Here is a 26,459-nt window from a genome sequence, read left to right as displayed (position 1 = left end):
ACAACACAAAAAAACAAAAAAACAAAACAAAAAACCTCCCAAAAGTAAATCAAAAGGCAAATGTTGTGAAAGTTTTATTTTTTGTACATGCCCAGACAGCACATTTGTAAAGTGAAAACTTTTTTTAAAAATGTGCTTAAATGTGTATCATTTTTTATAAATAGAGTTAAGTTGTATAAATATAAAAACAAATTGCAATATTATAGTCATGTAGCTGTAATGATGAAGAACAAATAATTATTATTTTGTTTTATTTACATCATAAAATAAAAAAGACAACTTTTATTGTAGAAATGTAAATGTATTCAATTTTTTCAGTGTTAATAAATCTTACAACAACAGCTTTTCTGGTTGCCGTGAGTTTCACGCATACTTCACTTGTTTACCTGGTTTCTTTTGGAGAAAGCAGAAATTAGAGACAAGTCTTTTCCAATGAGGTGTTTTTTAAGGCAAGGCAAATTTATTTGTATAGCACAATTCAACAACAAGGTGATTCAAAGTGCTTTACAGAGACATTAGAAACAAAAACAAATAAAAAGCATGATTTAAAATTGATTAAAACAAGCAAACAAACAAACTAACTAAACACACACAGTGTTTTTAGGCAAAACTAATTTTTCGTATGTGCACATTATGCCTTGATCCTTCCCCATATTTCAAGAAGCTAATGTTTTTTATTGTTAAAATCACACCATATGCATACCCTTCAGATTGGAGGTATTTGAATATGCATCTTTTTTGATTTATCAAATGTTTTGTTGTTGTTTTTTTTGTTTTTTTTTACATCCGTGTTTTGCGTCGCAAAACTTCCCGATTATGGTTTTGCTGGTGCGAAACACGTACGAGGTAGTTGGTTGGTAGTCTTGTGACAGCTTTTACTGTTTTTTGTGACTTTGAACCTGACACTTGACTCCACACCAAACTTTACAGCTGCTATTGTAGAGGAAACAGATTCAGGATTGCACTGCATTACCCAAATGCCTTCTCTGTAAATACTTTCTCCTCCTGTGTGCTGGTCTGCCCCGTCCTCACACACACATGCCAACCACTTGTGACTTTTCATCACACGCGTCTCTGCCTCTGCCTGTCCCGTTAACACAGGGAAGCAGCGTCACTCACGCTGGGGTAAAGACCTCTAGCAGTGATGTTATGTTAGTGTACATGTGCTAGCATTAGTCAACATGTTAGTGGACAAAGATGCCGTCTCAGCTGCTGGGCAAAGGTCAGATTATTAAGAAGCTGTGCAGAATTTAGCATCAGAGGTGTAACTCGGACCTTCACTGCCTAACTTTTCAAGGTTTGTGCATTTCTTCCAATACGTCAAGGTTTGCTTGTCAGTTTTGGCTCGTTGGGTGTATAGCATCAAGTGTTGTCAGCTGCACGGAAGCAGGATTTATAGCTAATCGTGAAGATGCAACTGTTTTGGACAATGTTGCATTTTGCTGGATGTTTTACTGGACTCAGCGGATGACTATTCTTGAACCAAACTGGACCTGAACCCTTCCTCTAATTTGTTACTTCCTCCGATGAGGCTTTGTAGACAGACCAGATCAACGCTCAAGTTTTTGACTATGATGCTGTCTTGCAAGTTTTGCAGAGAGAATGTGGTTGTTGTAGTTTGACATGTCCCCCAAACGACTGTGTTATTATTGTTTTTAAAATAGAACAGGAAGCAACTATCAGTCAAAGTTGCTTGGCAGCTGTTTTTGGCTGATTTTTATGAATCTGCTGCTTTACGTATGCTTCTCAACATACAGTATGCACGAATGAAGTTTTAACTGGACATTAGGATGTGGTCTTGTATTTGTATAATGCTTTGTTGAGCTGAATTAACAAGGAATCAGCGCTCCAGGTGCAGAATAGAGCTTACCTGACTGCTTTCTGAATAAGGAAATAGATGGGAGTTTTTTCTTTTAACATTCATATGAATTTTTCACTGGAATAATTATAAATAATTAGATTCTTGAACTACAGCACAACGTATGTGCCCCTGTCCACAAGGGGTGGCGGGGGGGGGGGGGGGGGGGGGGGGGGGGGGGGGGGGGGCGTCGGGGCGTGGGGGGAGATATTTTCTTAATAAAATGGATTTGTATTGTTTTGGTTATTGGCATTTTATATTGGTTTATATTATTAGAAACATCATATTTTCTGTTGTTAAGGAATGTATTTTCATTTGATTTTAAAATATGCTGATGACACTCAGCCTTTAACCTCTTTTTATTGTCCTTTTTTTTCTTTAGCAAAAAGGTCACTATGAGTCTTTATTATGTTTTTGTGACAGCTTATGGTTCCCTATCAGAACAAAATGAATAAGTGAGCATGCATAGTTAGCAGCAAATTAACTTGTAAATGATGCCATATGAGAAAGTAGACATTCTTGTTTGATACCATCCGCCATCACTTTGCTCCGTAAGTTTATAAACAGCCGTAATTCTGATGTATATTCTCTCGAATTATGTATTTTTAAAATTAAACCTTGTGGGACGAAATAGAAACCTGTACATGTATTTATGTAGCTAAGAACACATGAAGCTATTCTGAAGACTGAGCTAATGCTGTCTGCTATCAATCTGTACTGCGACTCTGACTGTGAGAGGCTGTTTTCAGCGCGTCACTCAGAGCAGGGAACTGTAACAAATACACACCAAAAAACACACTGGCACACCACCTGAAACAAAATAACAACACATCACATCTATATTTGAATATTCAAATATAGAATAGAAAAGAATAGAATAGCCCTTTATTTTCAAAATAAAAATAAAACAAATTGTGGGACTGGGGGCGCTGTGCAGCTGCATACGTGCCGCCATCTTACATTTATATAATGTATAATATCAATATTATATTTGTATTTCATACACGTGTGATGTTTTTATATATGATTTGCAACTTGTTTTGGATACTATAGTACCAGAGTGTGTTAGGATTGAAAATTGCACAGGCATGTTTCAGATCTAAGCTCTCTAGTCCATTTGAAAAGTTCGATAAATTGGTTATTTTAAACAGAAATGCATGTTTTTGTTTGTTTTTCTGTTTTGAATGATTTGTCTTCAGATTAGATTTGTTTGTCACTTTATAACTTCCTATTTACGTTTCCTGTCCATTCCTGTAGTTATTAAATATTCTTGATATTCTTTTTCACTTTTCAATTAAATATAGAAAGTCACTTTGAATGTTTATTCTATCTATCTATCTATCTATCTATCTATCTATCTATCTATCTATCTGTCTATCTATCTATCTATCTATCTATCTGAAAGCTACAGAAACATATACGTATACATACATAGTGTTAAACCCTTCCCTTCCACAACTGGTTGAGGTTATTTTGACACCTATATTCCCTATCATCATAACAAGATTAGTTTGAAGTGTCTGGCACACTGTGCCAGGAGCCCAAGAGTCCATATTAGCCTATTAAGGACACTGTGTATCATGATGGCAGAGGGCAACTCTAGTATTTATAGCTTTGAGTCATAAGCTGGAATGGTGTAAGTGTATCTCTCCATCAGCATGCTTGTTCACTTAAGAAGAACTGGGAGCTGTGAATTGTCCAGGATGAGCAAAATATCATACGCACAGGTATTATAACTCCACAGACTGTACTGGATTACTTTGCTTTGTATATGTTGCAAATACATAAATTATTTATTAACAAAGTTCCAAAGAGCTTTACAGACAAAGAACAATAAAAACTGTTGACTAAATTAGGGTAATAAGCCAAAACACTGAGTATGACCAATTATTGGAAACAGAAAGTTCTGCTGATGAACTAACTCATTGTGATGTACCACTTTGGACACATAATAAGTTAAATGAATGCTTTATTATCAGATTTGATTGAACTAGTATTTTTTTTATGATTTAATGGTGTTATACATCAGCCATTACTCTTATACTGTAGAACATACACAACCTTTAATACAATATTTCAATACAAAGTGTACTACAATATTCTCAAAGTCCAAAACAAACTCACGATGTTTCATTTGGAGAGGTGGGATTTTAGGACCACAGTATATACAGCAAGATGATTTATGGCTCACTTGAAGTGTGAGTGATGGATATGATATGACAAGTTTATGATGTGGCGATGTAGTCACAAGACCATATCACAACTGAAGAAGCCAACAGGATGACAGACATGAAGGTGATAATCCTCTGCAAGATTCTGTTTCATAAATTAATATTTGAAAATGCCTTTTGACTTTTGTTTGTTTAGAACAACCAAAATCCATTTTATAATCTCTCACTTCTTAGGCACAGTACTGCCTTTTATGAAAAAATTGCAAATAATCCAGATTCAAATGCTTCATAATTGCTGTGAACAAAGATTTATGGCTGTCGCTTCTTTGTTTCTGACAGAGTATTTGCACAAATATTGAAGCAGTGGCCAGGCAGGCCGGTGTCAAGGGCTTAACATAGATAATGTGATGAATAGTCAAGTCGACTAAGTTTAGCTCTCGTGTAAGAGCATTCATCAGAAACTGAAAAAGCTGGCCAGTGAAACAGGGTCATGGCACCTGTGGGTTGTGTTGTTCTATTACAACAGTTTGTGTTGTGTTGTTGTGTCTGTAAATAAATAGCTCAGGTGCTAACTTTCCAACATCTTTGTCAAAATTAAATGGAATTTATGTTTTACATGGATGAATAATGTTAAATCAAATATTAATATGCAAATATTACGATTAAAAATCATACAGGACTTCATTTTCCTACAGCTCATTTCAATGTTTGTGTTTTGTACTTGCGTTTGAACTCTGGCTATCCAAACTTTGATTTTTCTTGCTTTTCCCAGTGCTTTTTCTTTGCATTGTGATGCTATAATATGAGGAGGTGGAACATCATTTACATAAGTAATCAGCTGATTGAGCTCTACAAAGGCACACTGCAAGATCCCAAATCCTCAATGAGTTAAAGATAATACCCTGTGAATGCAAGGCTGCGGCCAAGATGGAGAGTAAGGTCTAGAAAGTCTAATCTCTTTCTTCAGTTTATTTCTTATAGCAGACAAAATTGAGATGATAGCTGCACTGACTAAGACCCAGAGGGACATTGGGATTGTAGGATCACGTGCTTTACTGAGATATTTGTGCAGGAAAATCTTCCAAACTCATACTCAGCAGTTTTCAGATCTAACAGGCACACAGAGGCAGACTGGCAAGAGGAAATGTGTGAGGATTGCAGTACTTGTGATGTAGGATTAACAGATGATGTTATTCTAGACATGTTAATGTGAACTGCTTGCTGCGAGGCTCCAATCGTGTGATTGGTCGAGGGAGTTCACATGTGTTGCTGCTGCTTACATCCCGGTTGGGGCAGATTGCGAATGTGAACGCATAAGTTGTATTCAAACGGACAATACCTAACTTCTTTAGGAGACACTCATGATACACACTGAGCCCGCTTCATATGCTGTGAGTAGGATATCACAGGTTGCTAATGGAGGTCTGCAGAGACCTTTTAAGGGTTTTTCTGTGTTCTGTGAGCATGAACATGAAATGAGCTCCCAGGTTAACTGCAAAATGGAGCAAACTGACTTATGTGGGGACAACACAATCAGTACCAAGACAATGTGATTTTTAGACTTTATCAGCTCTTTATCACCTGTAAAAGCTGCTAAATATGAAGAATTGAGCCTTCAGAAATTGACAAAGAGACACGACAGGGAGATTTTCAGGAGATGTGCAGATGTGTCAGTACACGTGGCCATCGTCATGGGAATACCTCAGTGGATTGTCTTCTTACCTTTCTGTTTCATCCTTGCACCTTGGACTTAATTAAAGAATACATGACATTTCCTGTGCTGTCAACAATGGACTGGAGATGTGTTAGTATTGACCATACTGGATCAAATATATGCTGCTTTAGATGGATATAACATTGCTTTAATTATGCTAGTATATGTGCCATAGAGATGTAATAAACTTTCAAAAGGTTTCAAAATTAAATTGATGAACAGGTCTTAACAGGTTAAAACATAGTGTCTGTGTCCATATGCACACTGATTAGCCACAATGTTTATACTGTGCAGGTTCTGAAAAACAACTGTGACCCGTTGGGGTATGGAAATGAACCTGGCAGGAGACCTGATAGTTTTAGGTTGGGACCTTTGGGAATTATGTTTGATTTAAGACATTGTTTCAATGCATAAGCAGATGGGAATCTGCTTATCAGAAGCAAAATGCTGTGTAATTACATTGTTTGGTTTGCCTTAATCCCAGCAGCAATGACAACAGGCTAATGGCAGTGCTAAACTCTCATTTTCTGGTTTATTGCTTGTGAGATTTTCCATGTGTGCAGATATTAGCTGTGGGGCACTTAAGTGTGTAAAAATTTAAAGCTGAAACTTTGAAACTTTAAATCAGCCAATATCAGCAAGAAAAGAAAAACTGTGAAGTATCTGATAAATCTTTCTTTGTAATACCAGCGATATATGGTATTAGTTAGTGTAATGAAAGCTAACCAGAAATTAGCTGCCGGTGGGCATTAAGCCAAGCACAATATCAGTGCTTATTAAGCTGTTGCAAAGGACTGTGCAAACTGTGCAAAATGTGTCATTATTTGGTATCAGTACACAACATTTGCAAATCCAATCCAATCCAATCCAACTTTATTTATATAGCACTTTTAAAAACAACAAAGTTGACCAAAGTGCTTTCCAATAATAAATCAAATGTTTAAAAAAAATGCTCTGTACACAAGACCCTGTGTGGTGCAAACTGTAGAGCATTGGTTGTTACTTATATATAGGTGTGGGAAACAATATGTGTACACATACCAATCCAGGCTCAGGGGGTTGGGAAGCGCATCTGTAACCGGAAGGTCGCTGGTTCGATCCTCGTACTCTCTGCCCTGGTCGTTGTGTCCTTGGGCAAGACACTTCACCTACCGCCTACTGGTGTGGGCCAGAGAGGCCGATGGCGCGATATGGCAGCCTCGCTTCTGTCAGTCTGCCCCAGGGCAGCTGTGGCTACAACTGTAGCTGCCTCCACCAGTGTGTGAATGTGAGAGTGAATGAATAGTGGCATTGTAAAGCGCTTTGGGTGCCTTGAAAAGCGCTATATAAATGCAATCCATTATTATTATTATTATATTGAGCCAGTATTGTTATCAGAGTAATACTAGCAAGATTGAATCGATGGTTTAGTGAAAGCTGTGTTTTATTTTGTGAACTAAATATTCTGGAAAGTAAAAAATGCTTTAGTGATATTTAAAATGTGTTCAGAATTTGCAAACTGGTGATGATTGATGTCATAAATCATGACACAGCTCTCTGCTCTACATAAGCTGCTTTTTAAGTTAAAAGTATATATATTGGTTTTTGGTATTAGCAAAACTCACTGTGTCTTTACTTGGTATTGGATTGCTACCAAACCTTGCAGTATTGCAAATCACTAGTAAATAATTATGAAGCTATAAAAGAAAATGGTCTGAAAATATCATACAAATCACAGTATTGGCCACATATTTTATTAGAAATGAAAAACATGTGTAATGTGTAATTGACACTTTACAGACAGTTGTAGACTAAATCCACCATTTTTAATGAAGAACAGAGCAAAGATCTGTTCTGTAGCCTATAAGTATCAGTTAAATTTGCCCAAATCTTCAGAAACAGGCTTAGAATCATAGGCAAGGTTAATAGATTAGATCTTTGAGGTTCCTGAAAAACATCTGTGATCTTTTGTACCCTGCAGCATCACCTCGGGACCTTTGGACGGTGTTGACAATAAGGGTCTCCAGTTGGGTGTCCAGCTCCCTGGCAGTTCGCAGACAGGTCCTCAGCAGCAAAACCAGCAGCTCCTCTTGACTCCAGCCAGCCTCCAACTCGCTCAGCTCCAGGCCCAGCTTACCCTCCATCGCCTGAAACTGGCTCAGGAAGGCAACACAGCTGCTGCGGCCACTGTTCTCAATCAGGTTCTCTCCAATGTCAACATGTCTCAGCCCTTGTTTAATCAGTTACGGACTTCAACTATGGTTGGAAGTCAACAGAGTGCCTTCCCCACAGGAGTGCTAGGTTTCCCCTCTTCAAATTCAGCCTTGGGAGCCTTGGTCAGTGGGGGATTCAACCAAAATTCAGGCACTGTTAGGCTGAACCATCCTTGTGGAGGAGACGCGATGGGTCAACAGGGCAATGAGTATGGGAAAAAGTCTGGGTCGACTTACCCCTCTGACACAGACAGACGACTTCAGTACAACTTATCTGGAGGGACATCTGCAGCATCAGCCACTGCTGGTAACGGGCTGTCCACAGTTATCAATACTCAGGCAAATAACATGACCAATGTTGGTCTTCAGCGAGATTTCTATAGACAGGATATGCAAGTACAACAAGCTGGGTTTAGTGAGCAGAAAATGAACATTTTTAACTCAATGGGACATAAAGAGCAATGGCAAGGTCAAACCAACTTGTCTCACACCGGTATGGTGGATGTGGGTTCTAATCCTCCCCCTGCGTGGACACCAGCTGGACAGCCGGCTCGGCCTAGGACTGAACTATATAACCCAGAGGAGCCAACCCATGATACGAAGTTAAACTGCAATAGTGCAGCAGTTTCCTCTTTTGGTTCAAGTGGCATGCAGGCTTTAGGACTCTACCAGCACCTGCACGGAAAAGAGGAAGCTTTATCGTCAGGTACCAGGACACTTCAGCCTTATCAAGTCAATGATTACCATGCTGTTACACCCACTCAGCTGCCACACCAGTGTAGCATTTGTGACAAGAAGGTCTACAACCTAAAGGTGAGCAAATTGATGAGTGGAAATCTTAGCACGTGACCATTATATGAATCTATGCATTTGTATATTTGAAACAGGAACAGAACAAAGTTAGTTTTCTTGAACTAAAACACAAGTTTGTGCGTTGCTTGAAGGATTTTACAAAATTTAAACAAGTCCTGACTTTCTGAATGAGCATTAAGCAGATATTAAGAATAGCTAATATACAGTAGTTAAGTATTTTTGTTCGATGGCCTCTAAGTCCATGATGGTGTCTCTTTAATTGGTTTCAGCCATGAGGTTATACAAGGGGTAGCTAAGAGCCACTAAGGGAGGGCAAGTATTGGGCTTCCTGTGTCTAAGCTGTTTGAGTCTACATGTTCAGACAGTGTTTATGTGTGTACGTGTGTTTAGGACTGGGAACAGCACGTGAAGGGAAAGCTACACCTCCAGAATCGAATGTTGTATGCAAATGACAGGTGAGTCATTTACAACTCCAAAGATTCACTGCACACAGTCTAAATTAGACTATCATTGATGACTGAGGACGTTCAGTAAGCCTCTGTGTTGATGTGATTTGTTGTGGTTTTTGTTTTGCTGAGTTTCAGACTTTTTACACAGCTTTAAAACGATGTCGATCAATTCAGAGCAAACCTCTTTTAGCAGTTGGAAATATGTTAGTTTCCTTTTCCTTACTTCTTATGCAGCTGTCTTAATCTTTCTCTGAATATGAGCTCTGTCATAAGATATGAGCGAGCAAGGCAGGGGAGAGGCAGCTAAAATCAGCCGTCTCTGATTGTTGCAGTTCAACGGTGGTATCAGCTGGAGCTACTCACTATGCTGTCAACAGGCCTTCTGATGGAGGTCTGAACCCCGCAGGAACGAACCACATAGTCTGTTCTGCTGCGAGTCAAGGTAGGATAAGCCCACCACCAACACCACCAGCTGTGTATCTCCTTACATTAACGCAAAGGGTAAAACATCAGTCTTAACTCCTGCTGTAAGAGTGATATTTTACTCATCACTTGATTATGAGAAACAGGGTATTTTTAGGACATGAGGCAGCATGTTTTTATAGTTGAACACTTCTTATTTTAACACATTGAAGTGCTGCGTGCAGTTAGCGTGAAGTGTTTTGAAGTCCTAAAACAGTGCTGCACCGTGCCAAGTCATCTTTTTTTGTACATGCTGGAGGAGTAGCAGTAAACACAACAAAGCCGAAGACTTCTACGCGCTGCTTTTCTGACAAACTCTCTTGATCCTATTATATATGCTTCATGCATTCACTTATGTATAATTACTAACTACAAACTGCCAACAAGCCCATACAGCATTAATATATATTAATTACCTAACACAATTTTTATTGGATGAGTAATCTGTTAGAAGATCTCTGTCTCAGTATTGTATTCCCATTGCTTGGAAGGGTGGTGAAGAAATGTCTTTAAATAAAATGGAAACAATGTGTTTTGAGCTACCCAAGACTGGGTAGCTGTTTGAACTATGCTAGTACTGTGTGCCAATTTCCAATAGTTCTGAGGTCATTCCATCATAGTTACAGCTCCTATGGCACATTCAACCGATTTTAAATTTAGACAATCTTCTCTTTAGGGTTTAAATAAATCTGAAGCTAACATTTGGATATCTATTGTGGAGGCACTCTGCACTTAAGATTAAACCATCTGGTTTAAATAGTTTTGGAGCTAAAATCCAAGTGATTGGATGGTCCCTTATGAGCAAGTATTTACACAACAATGGGAAGGAAGAGCTCTCGTGTAGCAAAAAGAGGCCTCTGGCAGAACCAGGCTCAGGGAAGTTCAGCGATCTGCTACAACTGGCTCAAGCATGAGGGGAAAGAGACAAGAAAACATAATCACCACGAGTTAGCTAGGACTAATGCCTGCACGATTCTCACATCGGCCAAAATGGCAGAAATCTGCTTAATCAGACACCATGTGAATGTTGTGGTGCAGAGAAAACTGCAGAATGAAGACTCCAATCTGACTCATCAAACATTTTCATTCTCAGCTGCATCTCCATCTGTAATATCTATAAAGCTACAGGGCTTGTGTGAAAATGGGTTATGCAAATGAAACTGCAACTACATCTGCATCACAGTGGAGCATCATTACTGTTTCCCAGATGTTTCTCAAGAGTGACGAGTTTAGCAAAGCCTTTTCTTCCAGCTAGGTGCTGGTTGGGGCAAAAAAAGACTTTGAACAAAGAGGAAATTAAGAAAAAGCAACAATAAAAAAATATATTAAACATTTTGAACAAAATATTTAACAGTTTGAAAATGTACTTTACTAAAGCAAAGTTCTTCCCTCGCACTGGGTTTACTGTTTCAGGACAGTTGTAAGTTCCCATATCAAATTGTTTCCACAGATGTATCCTCAGGAGCCAGTATGTCATACTTGCCAGCTACAGCCATGAAGACTTACCCCACGCCAGACACAGGATTTGCCTCACACCAGCCAGAGTCAAAGGTCAGACAAATGTTTGGGTTTTTTGGATTGGATACATGGTTCTTTGTTAGAGCTTGCCCAGAGCACATAAATCAAATTTTAAGATAAGTTGGAAAAAATGCTAGTGACAAAGAAGCAGCTGAAATTCTTGATTTTTCACTCCCTATAAAAATATATATATAATTCAAATTTGATTTTTTTAAATTACACTTGAACATCCAACAGTATGTTCAAAGGGCTCTTATACCTTTGACATGATCTCTTCATTTAGTTTTTCTGAGCATTTATTCTGCTACACTTCTTTCATGTGACATTTAAACATCAAGAAAGAGTGAATAAGTAAGAATCAACACCAAATGTGTGCTGCTTATTGAATGGACTCAGTTCACCTTGTTGACAGACGCTCAGGCCCAACACCAAGTTTCATGTTAGCGCTCTTCCACTGAACTTTAATAGTTAGAAGACTACTTCCAAATCTATCAAGCGCATGAATTACGAAAGCCCTAGGTTTAAAAAAGAGAACAACAGCAATAAATACAAATACATACATAGGAACATTTATCCAGATTTACTCAAGAATACATTTATATTTTAAGAATAAGAGATTTTTTGTAATTGCTTGAACACTTTTTCTTTTACTTCTGTTTTCTGGTTATGCACCCTAATTTGTAAAGACACTTCGATTTAACCTCCTGATGACACTGAAGGATTCAAACATAATTAATATTAGCAATGTAGAGGGTTACCAAATGGGTTGCAAAAGCAAAAACTAATCCTAACACTGATTTTAAAGTATTTCTAAGAGTATAGATGAAGGATAGTTGTCCTAACTGTGGTCCTGCAGTGAGTTTGCCTGAGTTAAAGAGCCTGTGTTTGACTGGGGTTAAAAAAACAGCAGCTGTTGATAGGCGTCCATCATGAAGGCAGGTCTCTTGAAAAGCACAGTGCAGATGATGAGTGAAGAGAAAGGACACCAAAATTAGACCCAGCAAACGTTCGGGAAGCCTACACTTATGACTAGCATGCAGCTTTCAACAGTCTGCGGGCATCAACACACACCCAGTGCATGGATATGTATTAATATGGTTACACAAACACACTATACAGACTCGTGTGCTCTATACTCTATTTTAGCTTCAGTTTTTTTATAATGCATAAAGCATGGCATTCAACTTGTTAGATTATATTTTCTCACTTTCTATAATTTCCCTTTAATTTTGAAGTTAAATTTGTAACTTTAAATTAAAGTTAATTTGTGACAAATTCAAAGTCAAATTCAAAGACAAGACAGGCCGATCCAGAGATGGATGCCTTAATGTTTAAACTAGATTCCTTCGCCGCTAAAGCCGCTGTTTGTTTTTTGTTGCCAGGGTAACTGTATAACAGAATGCTGAAGTAAGTGATGGAAAAAGCCGTGTGCGTCTTTGGTTGGTTTTTGACAAAGGATTTGATTTTATTAGCGTGGAAGTATTTATAGGGTGTGCTACATGAGCTAATGTTGGTTGCAATAAACACACACCTGTCCAAGCCTAACATGTGAGGTTTTATTGTTTTTAAAGCCCTGCGAGATCCCAGGGATCACACAAATGCACACACGCATACAAGTTTTGATATTCTGTGTCATTTTTAGTGTAACAGCAATTTAGTTGTTAGATATGCACAGAAAAAAATTAAAAAGTTACATAAATTGTTTTCATTAATTTCACTTAACTAAATAAAAAAAATTGTGGTTGCAGTTAACTGAAATAAAAAATAAAAACTACACTTTAGTAAGTGAATACTTACAGGCAAGAGTCACAAAACCAAAATGCAAAAGTGCACCATTTTACCATATTAAGGCAAAAACTACAATAAGAACTAAGCATTTAGAAGTAACACAAATTAAGCTGATATGGTCGCTTTAAAAGCAAACGGGAATTAAACTGAAATGTGAGTAAAGTTTAATTAAAACTGAAAAATAAAAACTACAATAACTCAGATACAAACCAGACTAAAAGGGGGAAAAAATTACCAGTATAAAGATGAAAGCTATTTTCAGCTGCTCTATATTCAAAAGGGGATTTAGGTACCACCAAATGTTGGATCTGACACGTTTTCACCAAAGTCCCTCCAGACACAGCCCCATCCAAGGCTCAAACCAGGGATCTTTTGCTTGTGAGGGAATTTGTAAACCACTACACTGTGAAGATACCACAACATATAATAATGTGGGTTCATACATACATTAGAAGCATGCACAACTTTTGTTCTTCTGCACTGCAGTGTCAGCTGTCCAGCCTGAAGTAACACAGTAGCTTCTTTCGACAGAACTCGAACAGAGATAAACACAGGATTACAGCTAACCGCTGCATGGAGCACAGACCTAAAGACCCTAGGGCCACACCCCCCAGGCAGCAGTGTTAAGTTTCAGACTGGTGAGAGACTGGTAAAGTGATCTGAGGAATCGGCTTGTGAGCACTCTGCGTAGGAACGTGGGGAGAAACTGTGAAACCAAACTGACCGTCTTGCAGCATGAACCCTGATTTGTAAAAATAAGCAGACGTATCCTCAGAAGAGATTCCACTGCAATTTACTGAACACATTGCAAAGCTATATTTTTAGGACTGTTTCCTTTCGCTGAATTGTAAGAAACTGTAAGAAACTCGCAAGGGTTTAATTAAACAATTTCAGTCAGGGTTGATTGCCAGTTCAGTTAAAAGATTATTTGAAGTCCTTCCATTCCTGTTCTTTATGTATTTGTGCATTTTAATTGTTGATAATTAAGTTTTAGTGAACACTGAACATTACCAAAGGTCTTCTGTCATTTATTCAAATTATTTTTTTTAAATAAATAAACCACATTAAGGAGGTCCAGGCTGTGTGTAAAGTGTCTCCTTGTGAGTAGTCAACGACACGGCATAACTCTGCACTTCTGGTTTGCGGACCACAGAAACGGCTACTGTTCAAAGCCTGAGCCAACCTTGAAAGTGATCTTAATGCTGTGGTCAAACTGTCTGGCCTATCAGACACAGGCCTGACTTTTACAGGTCACACATTTGTGACTAAAGCAAGCAGCGACTGAGCCTCTTGTTCTCACTAATATCCCAGGGACATAAACAGCCTATTCCTGGATCTGTTTATTGAGCCCATCCTGAACTGACCTTTATGTGTTCTGGTGGTGGAACTGGCATGTGGCTGTTAATAGAATTATCATAATTGCATCTGAAGTTGTTAATGTCACTGTGCTGGCCAGAAACTATTAAGTTATAATATCTTCTTTTCTTTTTTTTTTTAATAGCATTATCAAATGTTTTTTTTTGTTGTCTAAAATATAGTCACATGGCACATGTTGTGTTTGGGCTGTTTGTGTATGCACAGAATATGCACCAAACTGACATGTAAATTTTAAAGGTTACTTTTTACGAAGACTTATATACACTCTAGATTCAAGCAAAGTAAAGTCTTTGTTATTGTTGGGCTTTTCTTGGACAAAATTAAAAATGCTCCGGGTCGAATCGAGACCCCGGTCTGGCTAACACATGGAACTGTTGGTCAGGTTTGTCAACCAGAGACACAGAAAGAAGAGAAGGGGTGCTGGAAAAGTTGCAGTTGCAGCACAATGGTTGCAGAATTAAGACTCTGTGATATAACAAGTTGAATTTATAACTGCTTTCTGCAGTGATGTCAAAGGAACATGACGGCATGTCACCAGCTAGTCTGATGATGAATATAGCGCTTCGTATTTGCAAGATGCAATACGCAGGATTCACTCTTCTCCGTCACAGTAAAGAAGGTGCATAAGAGTTGCAGGTATCTGTATTATCAATTACAATATATCTTATGTGGTTTTAATACTAAAGTTTTACGTGTTATAAAACTCTATTTGACGGGTTTATCAAACTCTAAGTATGTGAGAATTACTAAAGGAAGCACTTTAGCTTCCACTTGTCTTCCTTCTCCAGCTTTATACCGGAGAGAGCACGTTCTCACAGCCTTATCAGCCACTCTCTAAGTCCTCATTCCCACAGCCCCAGTTTTACATCAATGCAGCCCAAAGCACCCAAGGGGCACCATGCAGGGGTCCAGAGACAGGCTCCAATGGTCTCCATCCCCAACGACGATCGTGGGAGTGGTCGTCACACTTAAAAAGGGGTGAGGATGAAAGACAGAGAGATGATCCATGGAGGAATGGGAGCAGCGTGGAAGATGATTGACCTAATGCTGGACATTACAGAGCATACAATATAGCCCTGTGGGACACCAGATGATCGACATAAGGGATTCGATTTATAACGACATAGGATTTTATAGCATCTATTTGTTTATACAAAACAAATAGTATAACCTCATCTGTATTGTTCCTGGAGTCTAGTTTCTAGTGTTTTTCCATAACAAAAGAGGGTATTGTGCCTCTGTATTACCCCCTCTCAGGTCAGATTTAAAAAAGGAATTACAAGTGGGTGCTGAGCAGTGCAGGTCACAATACTTGACAGCCTGGAGAGATGTGTGTTATATGTCTGGGCCTAGTAAACTGACATGTCTCTAATGCCAAAAAGTAACAAAATGTAATTTTTACTGCTGGATGGCTCCCAAGGATCTATTAATAAATGCGCTAAGGTGGGCTGTATGAAGGAGGGAAATTTACACATTGTCTGTTTGTTAGTGTCTTAGCAGTCTTAGATAGACTCATTTTACACAGTATGCATGATTTTCATATACTGCAGAGATTGACACAGAGTTTTGAAGATATGTTTTTTGTTATCAGCCAAAATTAGATGATAGGATCGATAACAATTCCTACGCCTAGCTTCACATAATTCCGGAAGGAAGGAAAAAAAACTTCTTGCTAAGATTTGTCAAAGGGGAAATTAAAGCTATGAAATGTCATGTGATATCTTTTATATTTACCTTTGAGACGCTGGGTAACTGAATTCCATGGCTGACACCTGTCTTCAGTGTCTGCATTCTGCATTTGGGAAGTCGTGTGCTCATTGTGGGACACACTAAAATTGACACATAAACACAGCTCTCTGTATCCTGGTCATGGTTACAAGTGCTGCAAATAGAACAAAGCTATTTTAAAGTTTGACGATCTAAATAAAGATCAGATAAAATATTTAAAGTTGCTCAAAGATTGCATTTTTGTTTCACATTTGCAGCCATTTCCGATCAGAAACACCTCCGTCGGTCGAGTCGTCCACATATGCAACCTCCCTGAGGGCAGCTGCACGGAGACTGATGTCATCAACCTGGGAATACCCTTTGGCAAAGTTACCAATTACATTCTCATGCGGTCTACACATCAGGTAAAACAAAATGATTATTTATCAGTGAATAGTAACTTGTTGTTCATGTTTATCAGAAACTGTTTAGGTCTCAATTACATGTCTATATAAAAAGAAAACTATACTTTTGGCCATTGCTCATTCAGATCAGTACATTCTTTGTTACATTAGTATAAAAAGGTAACTTCTGTGCTTAAAATGTGCACCATGCAGGACACATGGTTACAGTTTTCTTTATTTTAGCATTTATTGATTGATTGCAGCTGCTTGTCATACATACAGTTGACCGCTGGGGTTTTAATACCAGTGGCAGGGTGTTTAATTATGCCCCGAACTTAACTTTAAAATATATGAAGCATCTTGCTATGTTTGCACAGATTTCTTTAGTGGTTACCGCCAGAAAAGTTGCGGATTGGATGATTACCTTTATATGGAGCACATGTGTAAAATTTCAATGATCTTTTTTTTTTTTATTATTATTATCTGCATCTTCTTTTCTGCCACGGCTGTTATATGATACCAAACACTTAGTCATAACTTACTGGCTGTTTAACTACCAGTACTTGACAGCTCACTTAGGCTCCAGGGTTTCGTTTAACAGACCTGCAGCATTCATATCACCCCTATCAAATTTAAAGCATTCACTCTAAAATCACTGTATTAGTTGCAAAGATGAAAGAAAATGTTTCAGTGAATTATTACGTTAATGAAATACGATACTGGAGGATGATGATGTTCAGATTTTCTTCCATCTACTCTGTCATCTGAAACGTATATATGTTTGAGAAGATTAGCCCTGAAAAAAGAACCTCTCGTAACAGGGTTCATGTTATTGCAACTTTCTAACATTGTATTCCTCCATCAGGCCTTTCTAGAAATGGCATATGTGGAGGCAGCTCATGCCATGGTTCAGTACTACCAACTTACTCCAGCTATGATTAACAACCAAAAACTTCTAATACGAATGTCTAAGAGGTACAAGGAGCTGCAACTCAAGGTAAAACTAAAGAGAAACATTCTCAAAAATCAGTTATACACTCTGTTGGGCATTTACTAAACCCATAAGTCTTTTTAATTTAGAAACCAGGTAAAGATGTTCAATCAATCATCCAGGATATTACCTCACAGCGGGAAAGGGATGAGATGCAACAACATGAACAGTAAGAAAACTCAAATGTTTGTTTTCATGCAGCAGACTTCTTTGAGTTGCTAATGGGGAAAATGCAATCTCAAAAACGTGCATCTTCTCTTCCTAGCTTTGTACCAGAGCGAGCACGTTCTCGCAGCCCTATCAGCCACTCTCTAAGTCCTCATTCCCACAGCCCCAGTTTTACATCATGCAGCTCAGCCCACAGCCCCCAAGGGCCACCATGCAGGGGTCCGGAGAGAGGCTCAGACGGTATGGGCCCCCACCGGGGCTCATGGGAGTGGTCGTCACACTTAAGAAGGGGTGAGGATGAAAGGGAGAGGGATGATCCGTGGAGGAATGGGGGCAGCGTGGATGATGATCGACCTAATGGTGGACGGGCGCCTGACCGTCGAAAGACCTACCAAAAATCCTTAGATCATCTTAGTTTCAGATCTACAGATGAGCGAGGAGGTGGAGGAGAAGGGATGAGGGGCAGAGACTGGCACCCACGAGGAAGCCCTCAAGGCTCATCCTATAATTCGTACAGGAACATCGAAGAGGATTTCTACAAGGAACAAGTGTACAAATCAGACAAGCCGCTCAGACCTCCATACCAGCGACATGACACAAAGCCAAAGAGGAGGGATGGTGATGACTACCACTCTAGGTCCAGGCATTCAGAATTTGAGATGGCTGATCAGACACTTTGCAGAACACCTGAAAATAAGAGGCAGAGTTCACCAGGCAGGGGCAGGAGTAAGAAAACAAGCAGGAGGTACACGGCTGCGGAGAAAAAAGAGAAAGAAAATGCTACTGAAAATACTGTGAGTAACTTCTGTAAATGTACATTGTTTATTTACATCTGCCAAATATTTCTTGTAACTAAAGTGATTGAATTTTTCAGGAACGCGTGTCAAAAGAAAAATCTGTTTCACCTCAGCGAATCAGTAAGACAAAAGAAACTAATGAAGGTGGTAAAGACAGGGACGCTGTAAGTAAACATGATGTTTATGACACCTTATAAGCTCTGGTTCCAGCTGAAAGTAGGGTATTAAAAACAATTTTCTTGACCCGTTTTCTTAGGAGAAGGATCGGGAAAGTTGTGACGACACAGATGAAGAGTGTTGGTATCCTAAGAACATGGAGGAACTGGTCACTGTAGATGAAGTGGGAGGAGAAGATGATTCCATTATTGAGCCAGACCTTTCTGAGCTGGAAGAGTTTGCATCCTGCCCCAAAGACTCAGCAGGGGAGCCATCAGTAGAGGAGTCTATATTGCCGTCTTCCTCATCCTTGGAGGTGCAGCCAACATCTAATGAGAAATCTCCAGAGACTGAAAAGTCTTGTGGGGATGCTGGAGACCAGGCAGCAACAACTGTAACTGAGAAACAAGAGACTGTTACGACTTCAGCCAAACCAGAAGAACAGAATACGAATCCAGTGACTTCTGAGTTACCAGTTGCTAACCTTAGTGAATTCCCCAGTGAGGAGTTTAAAGCTGCATTGAAGGAGACATGCTTTGAAGGTAGTGAAATAGCCAACAACGGGCCACCAGGAGAGACTATGGAAAATCACATCTGTGTATTAGAGGACAGCAAGACCCTAGAAGTAGGACAGGTCATGGAAGTAGTCAATAATGGAGTGCAACACCAGGATGATGTTCATAAAAAAGGTACTGCTTACAAGAGAACATTAATGTTCATTAAAAAAACAAACAAGTGTAGCTGTTAAGCTTATTTTGTTAAACTTATACAGTTTTGTTAATCATTTGTTGGACAAAAGCATCTAGCTAGTGTGAGACCTGTAAAATTATTCCTCTTTCTGTACCTCATTAGAATAAGTCACCAATATGGTCTCAAATGACAGTGCAGGTTATAAATGTAATTAGAGCTACGTGATGGGTAACCTGAGAAGATTTTTTCTACAAGTGTCTTATTTAGTTGTCTAAACCCAGATACAAAAAACAAAACAAGAAGTAAGTACGTTTCTTTCTCATAACTCATATGCCTTTCATAGACTTTGAGGCCCGCTCACCATCTCGTGAACAAGATAGAGCTGTCAGTGAACACGGCATTCCTTTGGGTAAGCATAACACAGTTTTGTTACCATGACTGTTGAACTAATAAAATCACTGAAAGCGAGCGGTTTTCCAATCATTCGGAATAAAGTCCACAACCTAAAAAAGTCACCAGTGGAAGACTGGATGTCTGGGTAGATAACCCACTAAGTTACAGCAGTATCAAAGTAAAAAGTAACACCTTTTTTCTAATCTAGTCTAGACTTCTTACGTGTGACATTCTGATTAAATGAAAAAAAAAAAAATCTGCTGCTCAGATAAAACACACAACAGGGTATGTTCAGCTTCAAATGCATTTGCACTACTGGAAATACTTTAGGTTTAGGTGAGGGAGCCTGCACAGAGCACGCAGGAGAAAGGATTTTGTACTATTGAGCTGGCAATTTAAAAATTGTTTACCATCAGATTTCATTGCATTAGAAATTCACAAGCTCACACACACCTCCTCTGCTCCTAACGAGTTTGTTAATAATTAACAACCTCATTCTGATCAACTGCACAATTGTTTGTAAAAGATTTACATTTAATTTAACCTGGTTGTATGTTAGAGGCCAGTTAACACCCGTTGCTGTTAAAAAAATGTATATCCTGATGGTCAGAGAATAAGGTTTGAAACAGAAGTCTCAGCGTGCATCCTCATGCTTTTGTCTGCTCTCAGTTCTGAAAATTCTTTAGTCCATATATTTCAAAGCAGTGTGCTTAAAACCTGCTTATCACAGCTATATTTATTCATTATCGTGGACAAAAGCTGCGGGAGTCTTGAGCCCATAATCTTAGTCCCAAAGATAAAGTATTATCTTTTTCACCATTAGTAAGGGCACTGACAATCTGTTGCATTAGCACTCTAATTGCCTGGAACTGCTTGGCTACTTGCTGACCTATTTCTGTGAGCAGGTTGTGAAATGCACCCCTGAGGGATCAGTATTTATATTATCATTAGAGCTAGAATGACGCAGCCAAAGCACATGGCCAGTTTTCAGCCTGCGGTGCAGAGACTTACTGTACAAAAGCCCTGGAGTGGCACAACAACAACAGAGCTCAGTGCACAGTGCACACACACAAGCATTGTGCAGCTATTTCTGTTGCATGTGTGTCCAGAGAAAAACCGTGTGCATAAACACCAATGGAATACTGATAAGTCTTCTGATTGTTTCCATCTTGTTCGTTTTTTACCAGCCTGAAAGTGAAAATAGGTGTGTGTGGTGGATGTGTTTTCAATTCAGCTTGGCTCCTGTTAGTTTCCAGCTTTTAAATTTAGTTTTTTTTTTAGCCTTTTTCTTATTTGTAATAAATGTGGATCATTGTGGGACCCAGTCAGAAACAAATTTACAAAGGTTTCTGAGTCACTGAGTCAATATGTAACAAAGCCTCAAACAACCATTTAGAACATTCTTAATACATTTAGCTTTTAGTTATTTAAGAGCACATTATCATTGCGCTTATGTTTTATATATGTCCAGCAATCATTTTATTCCCGCTAACTAAAAGTGTTGTTGTTGTTTTTTTTTAGTTGTTTTGGTTATAAATAATTCTTAAGAGCTTGAAAAGAAGGCGACTGGACTTCTTTTAAAGTCCAGAACTGAAGAAGCCTCATGGATGAGAGGTGAAACATCTTCAAAAAACTTAAAGGAGTCTAGTCACCTTCTCTGCAAGCTCTTAAGACTACAGATGACTGAGAACCTATACAGTTATGTTATACATAATTAATCCTGGTATTAAAAATAGGGCTTTGCCGTGTCTTTGAGTCTGAAATGAATGCAGTGGGCAGACTATAAGAACTCACTGCCAGCAGGGTATGATCGCTTTTATTGTTAGATAATATAATCCCATTCTTTCAATTGAATTTAACCGCACAAAATCAGATTGTGATTTTATTACATTACCCTTTGGAAATCTATCATCGAATGTCCAGTAGAGTTATATTGGACATTAAACAGCTGTTGCCTTGCCAGCTCCATTCAGTCTGCGTGATGTCTGATTGTGCCCATGTGCAAATAGCTCAGATAATTGCCCGATGGAGTCAGAACAAATGATTAGATGTCACGTGTCCTGCTCCATACACTTGATCCAGGTTCTCCCTCGGCTAAATCAAACAATTTGATTCCCCTGACATTGTTCATGACGGAAAACTACTTTAGTTTCTGGGTTTTGTTTATTATAAGACATTTTGCAATGAGAGTGTAAAGTTCCTTAATCCCACTGAATTCATATATTTTAGGATATAGTTGTTTACAACTGACACAGAATATTCAAGCAACTGTTAAGGTCTCCACGTACCCCATCACTCCCAGTGTGCTTTATTCAGTGCTCATTGGTCCAACCATGTTTAATTTTTAACCAAGCCTCTGTTTACCTTCAGCTGCAACCCATCTGGTGCCCTTAAATCTGTTACTATAACCTATGCAGACGGGGGGAAATAGAACAAATATTAGAAAGCAGGAAAAAACAAAACACGTCTGGACAGGATACATTTGGATTAAAAGACAATAAATTTTAAAACCTTGTGATGTTTGTTAGAATAAAGAATACTATGTATTTTCTATGGAGAAAAAGAAAAGAAAGGATGATGGAGACTATGAGTTGAAAGAAGTCAGTACAGGAAAAAAACATTTACAATTAAAGTTAGTTCAAAGTTAATTTGGTATCAGGGCACCCGGGGGAGAGAGAAGAAAATGTGTAATCTGAGACCAGCAGCATGATGGTTTCAGTCAGCCGCAAAACCCACGAGCCAGTCCCAGTAGAGTAGTTAATTTACGTTTGATAACTGACCTTCTATAATTGTTTTTTTTTTATTATCTAGAAAAAATGTATGCAAATTTGTAGAATGACTCAAATTAGTGGGATGAGGCTTGACTGTGGTTCTGGATCAAAATCCTTCTAAAAAAGGTTTCATTAATAAATACCATGCGAGTCTCGTCTTTTGACAAGGATTAAATTGTAATTCTTGTTTTCGCTCTCTCATAGGAGTGGAGTTTGTTGTGCCAAGAACCGGCTTCTACTGTAAACTCTGCGGACTTTTCTACACCAGTGAGGAAACTGCAAAGACCACTCACTGCCGCAGCACCGTCCATTACAGGAACCTACAGGTACAAACTGCGAGACGGCACACACCTCCATTCTTTTATCCAGTCTTTGAGAAATTAATTATATGAACACATCAAGCCTTTATGGCGGGAGATAGTGTATCTGACATAAACCCGTGTGTGCTGGCATTCCCGCATGCCCATATAAAGTCGATCTGTGTGACGCACACTCCTTACTGAGGGATTCATTAAGGCCACATCAACTGTGGCCTTAACGAAAGATTACACCAGCTGTTTTCAGCCTAGAGAGTAATCTCTTTGTTCCACAGTCAGCACGTGCATATTATATTAATTTGCCTTGCTTTTGTCACATGAGGATAAAACTTACATTTTTCTTTTCTTTTTTTATTAAGTATGATTCTGTTCTCCAAACAGGATTGCAATGATAAAAATGACTTATCTTTATATTTTAATTTAGCACTAACCCCACTGCAGAGGCTGTGTTACCTATCAATGCATGGAGCAAATGATTCATTCAGACTCCATTGCTCTCAGAAAGATGTTCTTCACAAAATTTAGTTTGGAAGACATAACAGATATTAAATGATCAGATAGCACAAAGACACTTTTGGCAATAAAAACTCTTTTGTCTCTTTTGTTTTCTTTTGTTATTGTTTATTGAGAGAAAGTTTGCTAATTCGACTTCCTGAAATGTGAGGATTTACTTTTCTAATGGGCGTTTGTGGCTTGACAAATCGTTGAACCCATTTTCTAAGTCTTTCTAAGTTTCTAAGTTCATTTCATAACAGCTCAAATTTAAATGACAAAAAAAAGTTTTTAACAAAATCAATGGATCGTAATCGTAAATTGAAATCGAACATAAATATACAGCTTGCTGTCACGTCCTAACGCGCACACATACGCACGAACATAGGCATCGCATGTAAACTTGCGACTGTATTAGGTTTCCCGTTATTGGCCAGTCAGCACCGACCCATCTTACATTTCCCTCGTCCTTTGCAGCACAGCTGAAGCGAGGTCGGGGAGCGTGTTTCCTTCACATTTGATGCATTACATTCCAAGGAGGAAAAAAACAGTTTTAAACAGTTGTGCTGTCTGTCAAAGCTCTGTGTGTTTAGCAGTTTGTTTTGTTTGATTTTGTTTTGATTCTTGTTTTACTCTTCTCATCTCCAGACAGTACAAAATAAATGATTTAAGCCATCGTGCTGACACTTCTCAGAATGAGGCGGGATTTTTATATCAGCATTTAGATTACTTTAATTTTACTGAGTATAATGTGTCTCTTCCTGGGATTATATTGATCAATTGTGAAGTGCTTTCCTGTGAAGGGTGTCTGAAGAAAAACCAAAGCATGGATGGGTGTTATGGTGCTGGGGGATGTTCTGGAGCAAGACCGACTTATGAGACGGCTAGCACACAACTTGCAGGTATTAAGCAGGTATCTGCTTTGATTTCTTTTTAACAGAAATACCTTTCCCAGCTGGCAGAGGTCAGTCTATCGAGCGTGCTGACCGAACCTCCAGCTGCACAGTGACGATACTTCGACCTCTCACCTGCTGCAAAACGAACATCAGAGGAAGGATTTCCTAAACGATCCTAAAGCACGGATAATGCCATACATGGAACATGCGGACAAATACAAGAATGCTGATGTTTATGGGAGAGCAATGTTTGAATGGCGCAGGCAATAGAGGCTTTCAGGTTTGTACATACATGAAGTGAAATGTATAGTAAGGTTTTAAAATTTAACTTCAATTTTATCATTTTTCTTACAGTTTACTTTAATGGTTTGTGTGAAATGAAATTAAGTTATATTGTTGGAATAAAAGTGCATTTACATTTATCTTAAATTATCTAGAAAAAAGTCTTTTACAGTTTGTGTTTTGAATTTTGTCTCGTCATCACTGAAACAACTGGGACAGACTTAGGTCTGCTAAATTACTTGAATATGTTGGGTATTAAGTTTATGATTTTTTTTTTGTTACAGAGCCTGAGAGCTATGTGTATTTAAGAAAACTGGACAATAACAACAAAAAAACCCAAAAAGCATTTGTGGCATTTGTTTTTTTCACTTGTGACATCATCAGTGAGGATGTTTTCTTCATCTGCTTGTGTTTTATCTTCTCGTTCGTCTTTGTGACGTGAGCTCTCAGGGCCACTGTGTTTTCCCCCCCTCGGTTTAAAAACTGAGGCAGATTCTCAGGTTTATTGTTCTTGTTAAACAAATTTCACTGTATAAATAATAAAATTAACATTTTTATTTATATCTAAGGCTGTTTTTGTTTTGTTTTTTCCCTTTTCCCCCCACATGCGATTGTGAACTTCAGTATCCGTCAGGGAAAACTATACGTCCTTTAGATTAATAATGTTTCAGTGATACAAAAGATCTTTATTTTCTCTTTTATGTTGAATGTAATTCATAGGACAATCCCAGTCATATTTGCCAAGACATGTAATGCCTTAGATATGAAACTTCAACTGGACCATGTGTTTAACTTAAACATGAACTGTTTCATGTTACGACAATTTGTTACGGAGGGATTATCAAGCTCACACTCTGTTTTTGTATACTGTGAATACTGATCCTGTGACTTCAGCAATATAGTATTATTTTTCTTTGATAGACTTCTTGACTTTTTGATGGAAAACACTTGAATAAACAATGTGAATGTTTCAAATTAGCCATCTTCCTTTCTTGAACAAAAAACAGATTCGATCATTTTGCTTTAGCAGCTTTTTTGTGTGTAATAACCTTGAAAGGCAGCGCTGTGAAAGAGCTCCACCAAGTGTTGAGGCAAAAAAAACCCCCACTACATCCATGTAATTCTGCAATAAATCTACTGCTGTAAACAGAAATGTAAAACCCAGAGAAAGTTTTTAAATGCAGATGCATGTTTTTTATTTCATCATTATTTGTTTACTGTGATAAATTTGAATCTGCTGGTTACTCACAATATGCAAAAATCCGGATCGCACTACAAAAACTGGAAATGCTGTCAATTGCAAAAATCCTTTTGAGTGACCTTATAATGAAAATGTTGTAATGATAATTTAAGTTTGTTCATACACAAGGTTTTCAGAATTTTAGTTATTCACTTAAAATACCAATTTTAAAAATGGAAGATTGGCCATGTACTCCACTTTTCAACTACATGTATTTTTTTTTATAACGTTTAGTGAAATTATCATTACATTAAATTAAGTATAATATTGCCATGGTGGAAAAAAATCAGTTTCTAATATCAATTAAACATCAGTTGTCCCAGTGTAACTGGTGTTAACATACAAAACGTTTTTGTTAAAGTAATGCATCATCACTAGAAACTGGAAGTGAGATATACAGTACGTAATAAATTTATTAGACCACCTGACATGAAAAAAAAAACATCAATAAAAAACATAACACATTTTTTGAAAGCTGTCACAGTCTTGTTTAAAACTAAAAATTATATTGGTATTTATTAGCCATATAAAATGAATTCATGTTTCTACACTCAAATCTGAGCCAGAACAAGTATAACATTCAATCACTAAAACCAATTTTTATGTTCAGAAATGAAAGTAAGGAATTATAAATGTGAATTATAAAGTCTGGTGGCCACATTTTGCAGACTCCCCAATACTGACTGTAACTTGGATAGCCTCCTCCTTTCTGAAGCCTCTGTCAGACAGTCAAGCTCCACACCCACAACGGTACTGGCATTCGGATTAGTGTACTGAATCTGTTATTTTTCCACCACACTCAGTGTAATGCCC

The 26,459-nt window shown here is 38.3% G+C and overlaps 1 protein-coding gene across 3 annotated transcripts in view; it reads left to right on the top strand.

Annotated features, from left to right (window-relative positions):
- Window positions 1-25,375, top strand: part of rbm20 (RNA binding motif protein 20) — a 47,203-nt gene extending 21,828 nt beyond the window's left edge. For 2 of the 3 annotated variants that reach the window (XM_005743631.1, XM_005743632.1), the window contains exons 2-14: window positions 7,704-8,748; window positions 9,139-9,203; window positions 9,530-9,639; window positions 11,110-11,210; window positions 16,328-16,474; window positions 17,319-17,450; window positions 17,534-17,613; window positions 17,710-18,406; window positions 18,487-18,573; window positions 18,666-19,254; window positions 19,599-19,664; window positions 22,624-22,745; window positions 24,169-25,375. In XM_005743631.1, the coding sequence (XP_005743688.1) occupies window positions 7,704-8,748; window positions 9,139-9,203; window positions 9,530-9,639; window positions 11,110-11,210; window positions 16,328-16,474; window positions 17,319-17,450; window positions 17,534-17,613; window positions 17,710-18,406; window positions 18,487-18,573; window positions 18,666-19,254; window positions 19,599-19,664; window positions 22,624-22,745; window positions 24,169-24,237 (3,310 nt within the window). In that variant the 3' untranslated portion in view covers window positions 24,238-25,375. The remainder of the gene's footprint in view (window positions 1-7,703; window positions 8,749-9,138; window positions 9,204-9,529; window positions 9,640-11,109; window positions 11,211-16,327; window positions 16,475-17,318; window positions 17,451-17,533; window positions 17,614-17,709; window positions 18,407-18,486; window positions 18,574-18,665; window positions 19,255-19,598; window positions 19,665-22,623; window positions 22,746-24,168) is intronic. The other variant, XR_312004.1, reaches the window with a different exon arrangement.
- The last annotated feature ends 1,084 nt before the right edge of the window (window positions 25,376-26,459 follow it).

The sequence above is a fragment of the Pundamilia nyererei genome, unplaced genomic scaffold, assembly GCF_000239375.1.
Source record: "Pundamilia nyererei isolate P.nyererei 1_Seehausen unplaced genomic scaffold, PunNye1.0 scaffold00134, whole genome shotgun sequence".
NCBI classification, from domain to species: domain Eukaryota; kingdom Metazoa; phylum Chordata; class Actinopteri; order Cichliformes; family Cichlidae; genus Pundamilia; species Pundamilia nyererei.
Note: the sequence above shows the minus strand (reverse complement) of the source record. Positions and strands in the feature narration are given on the sequence as shown.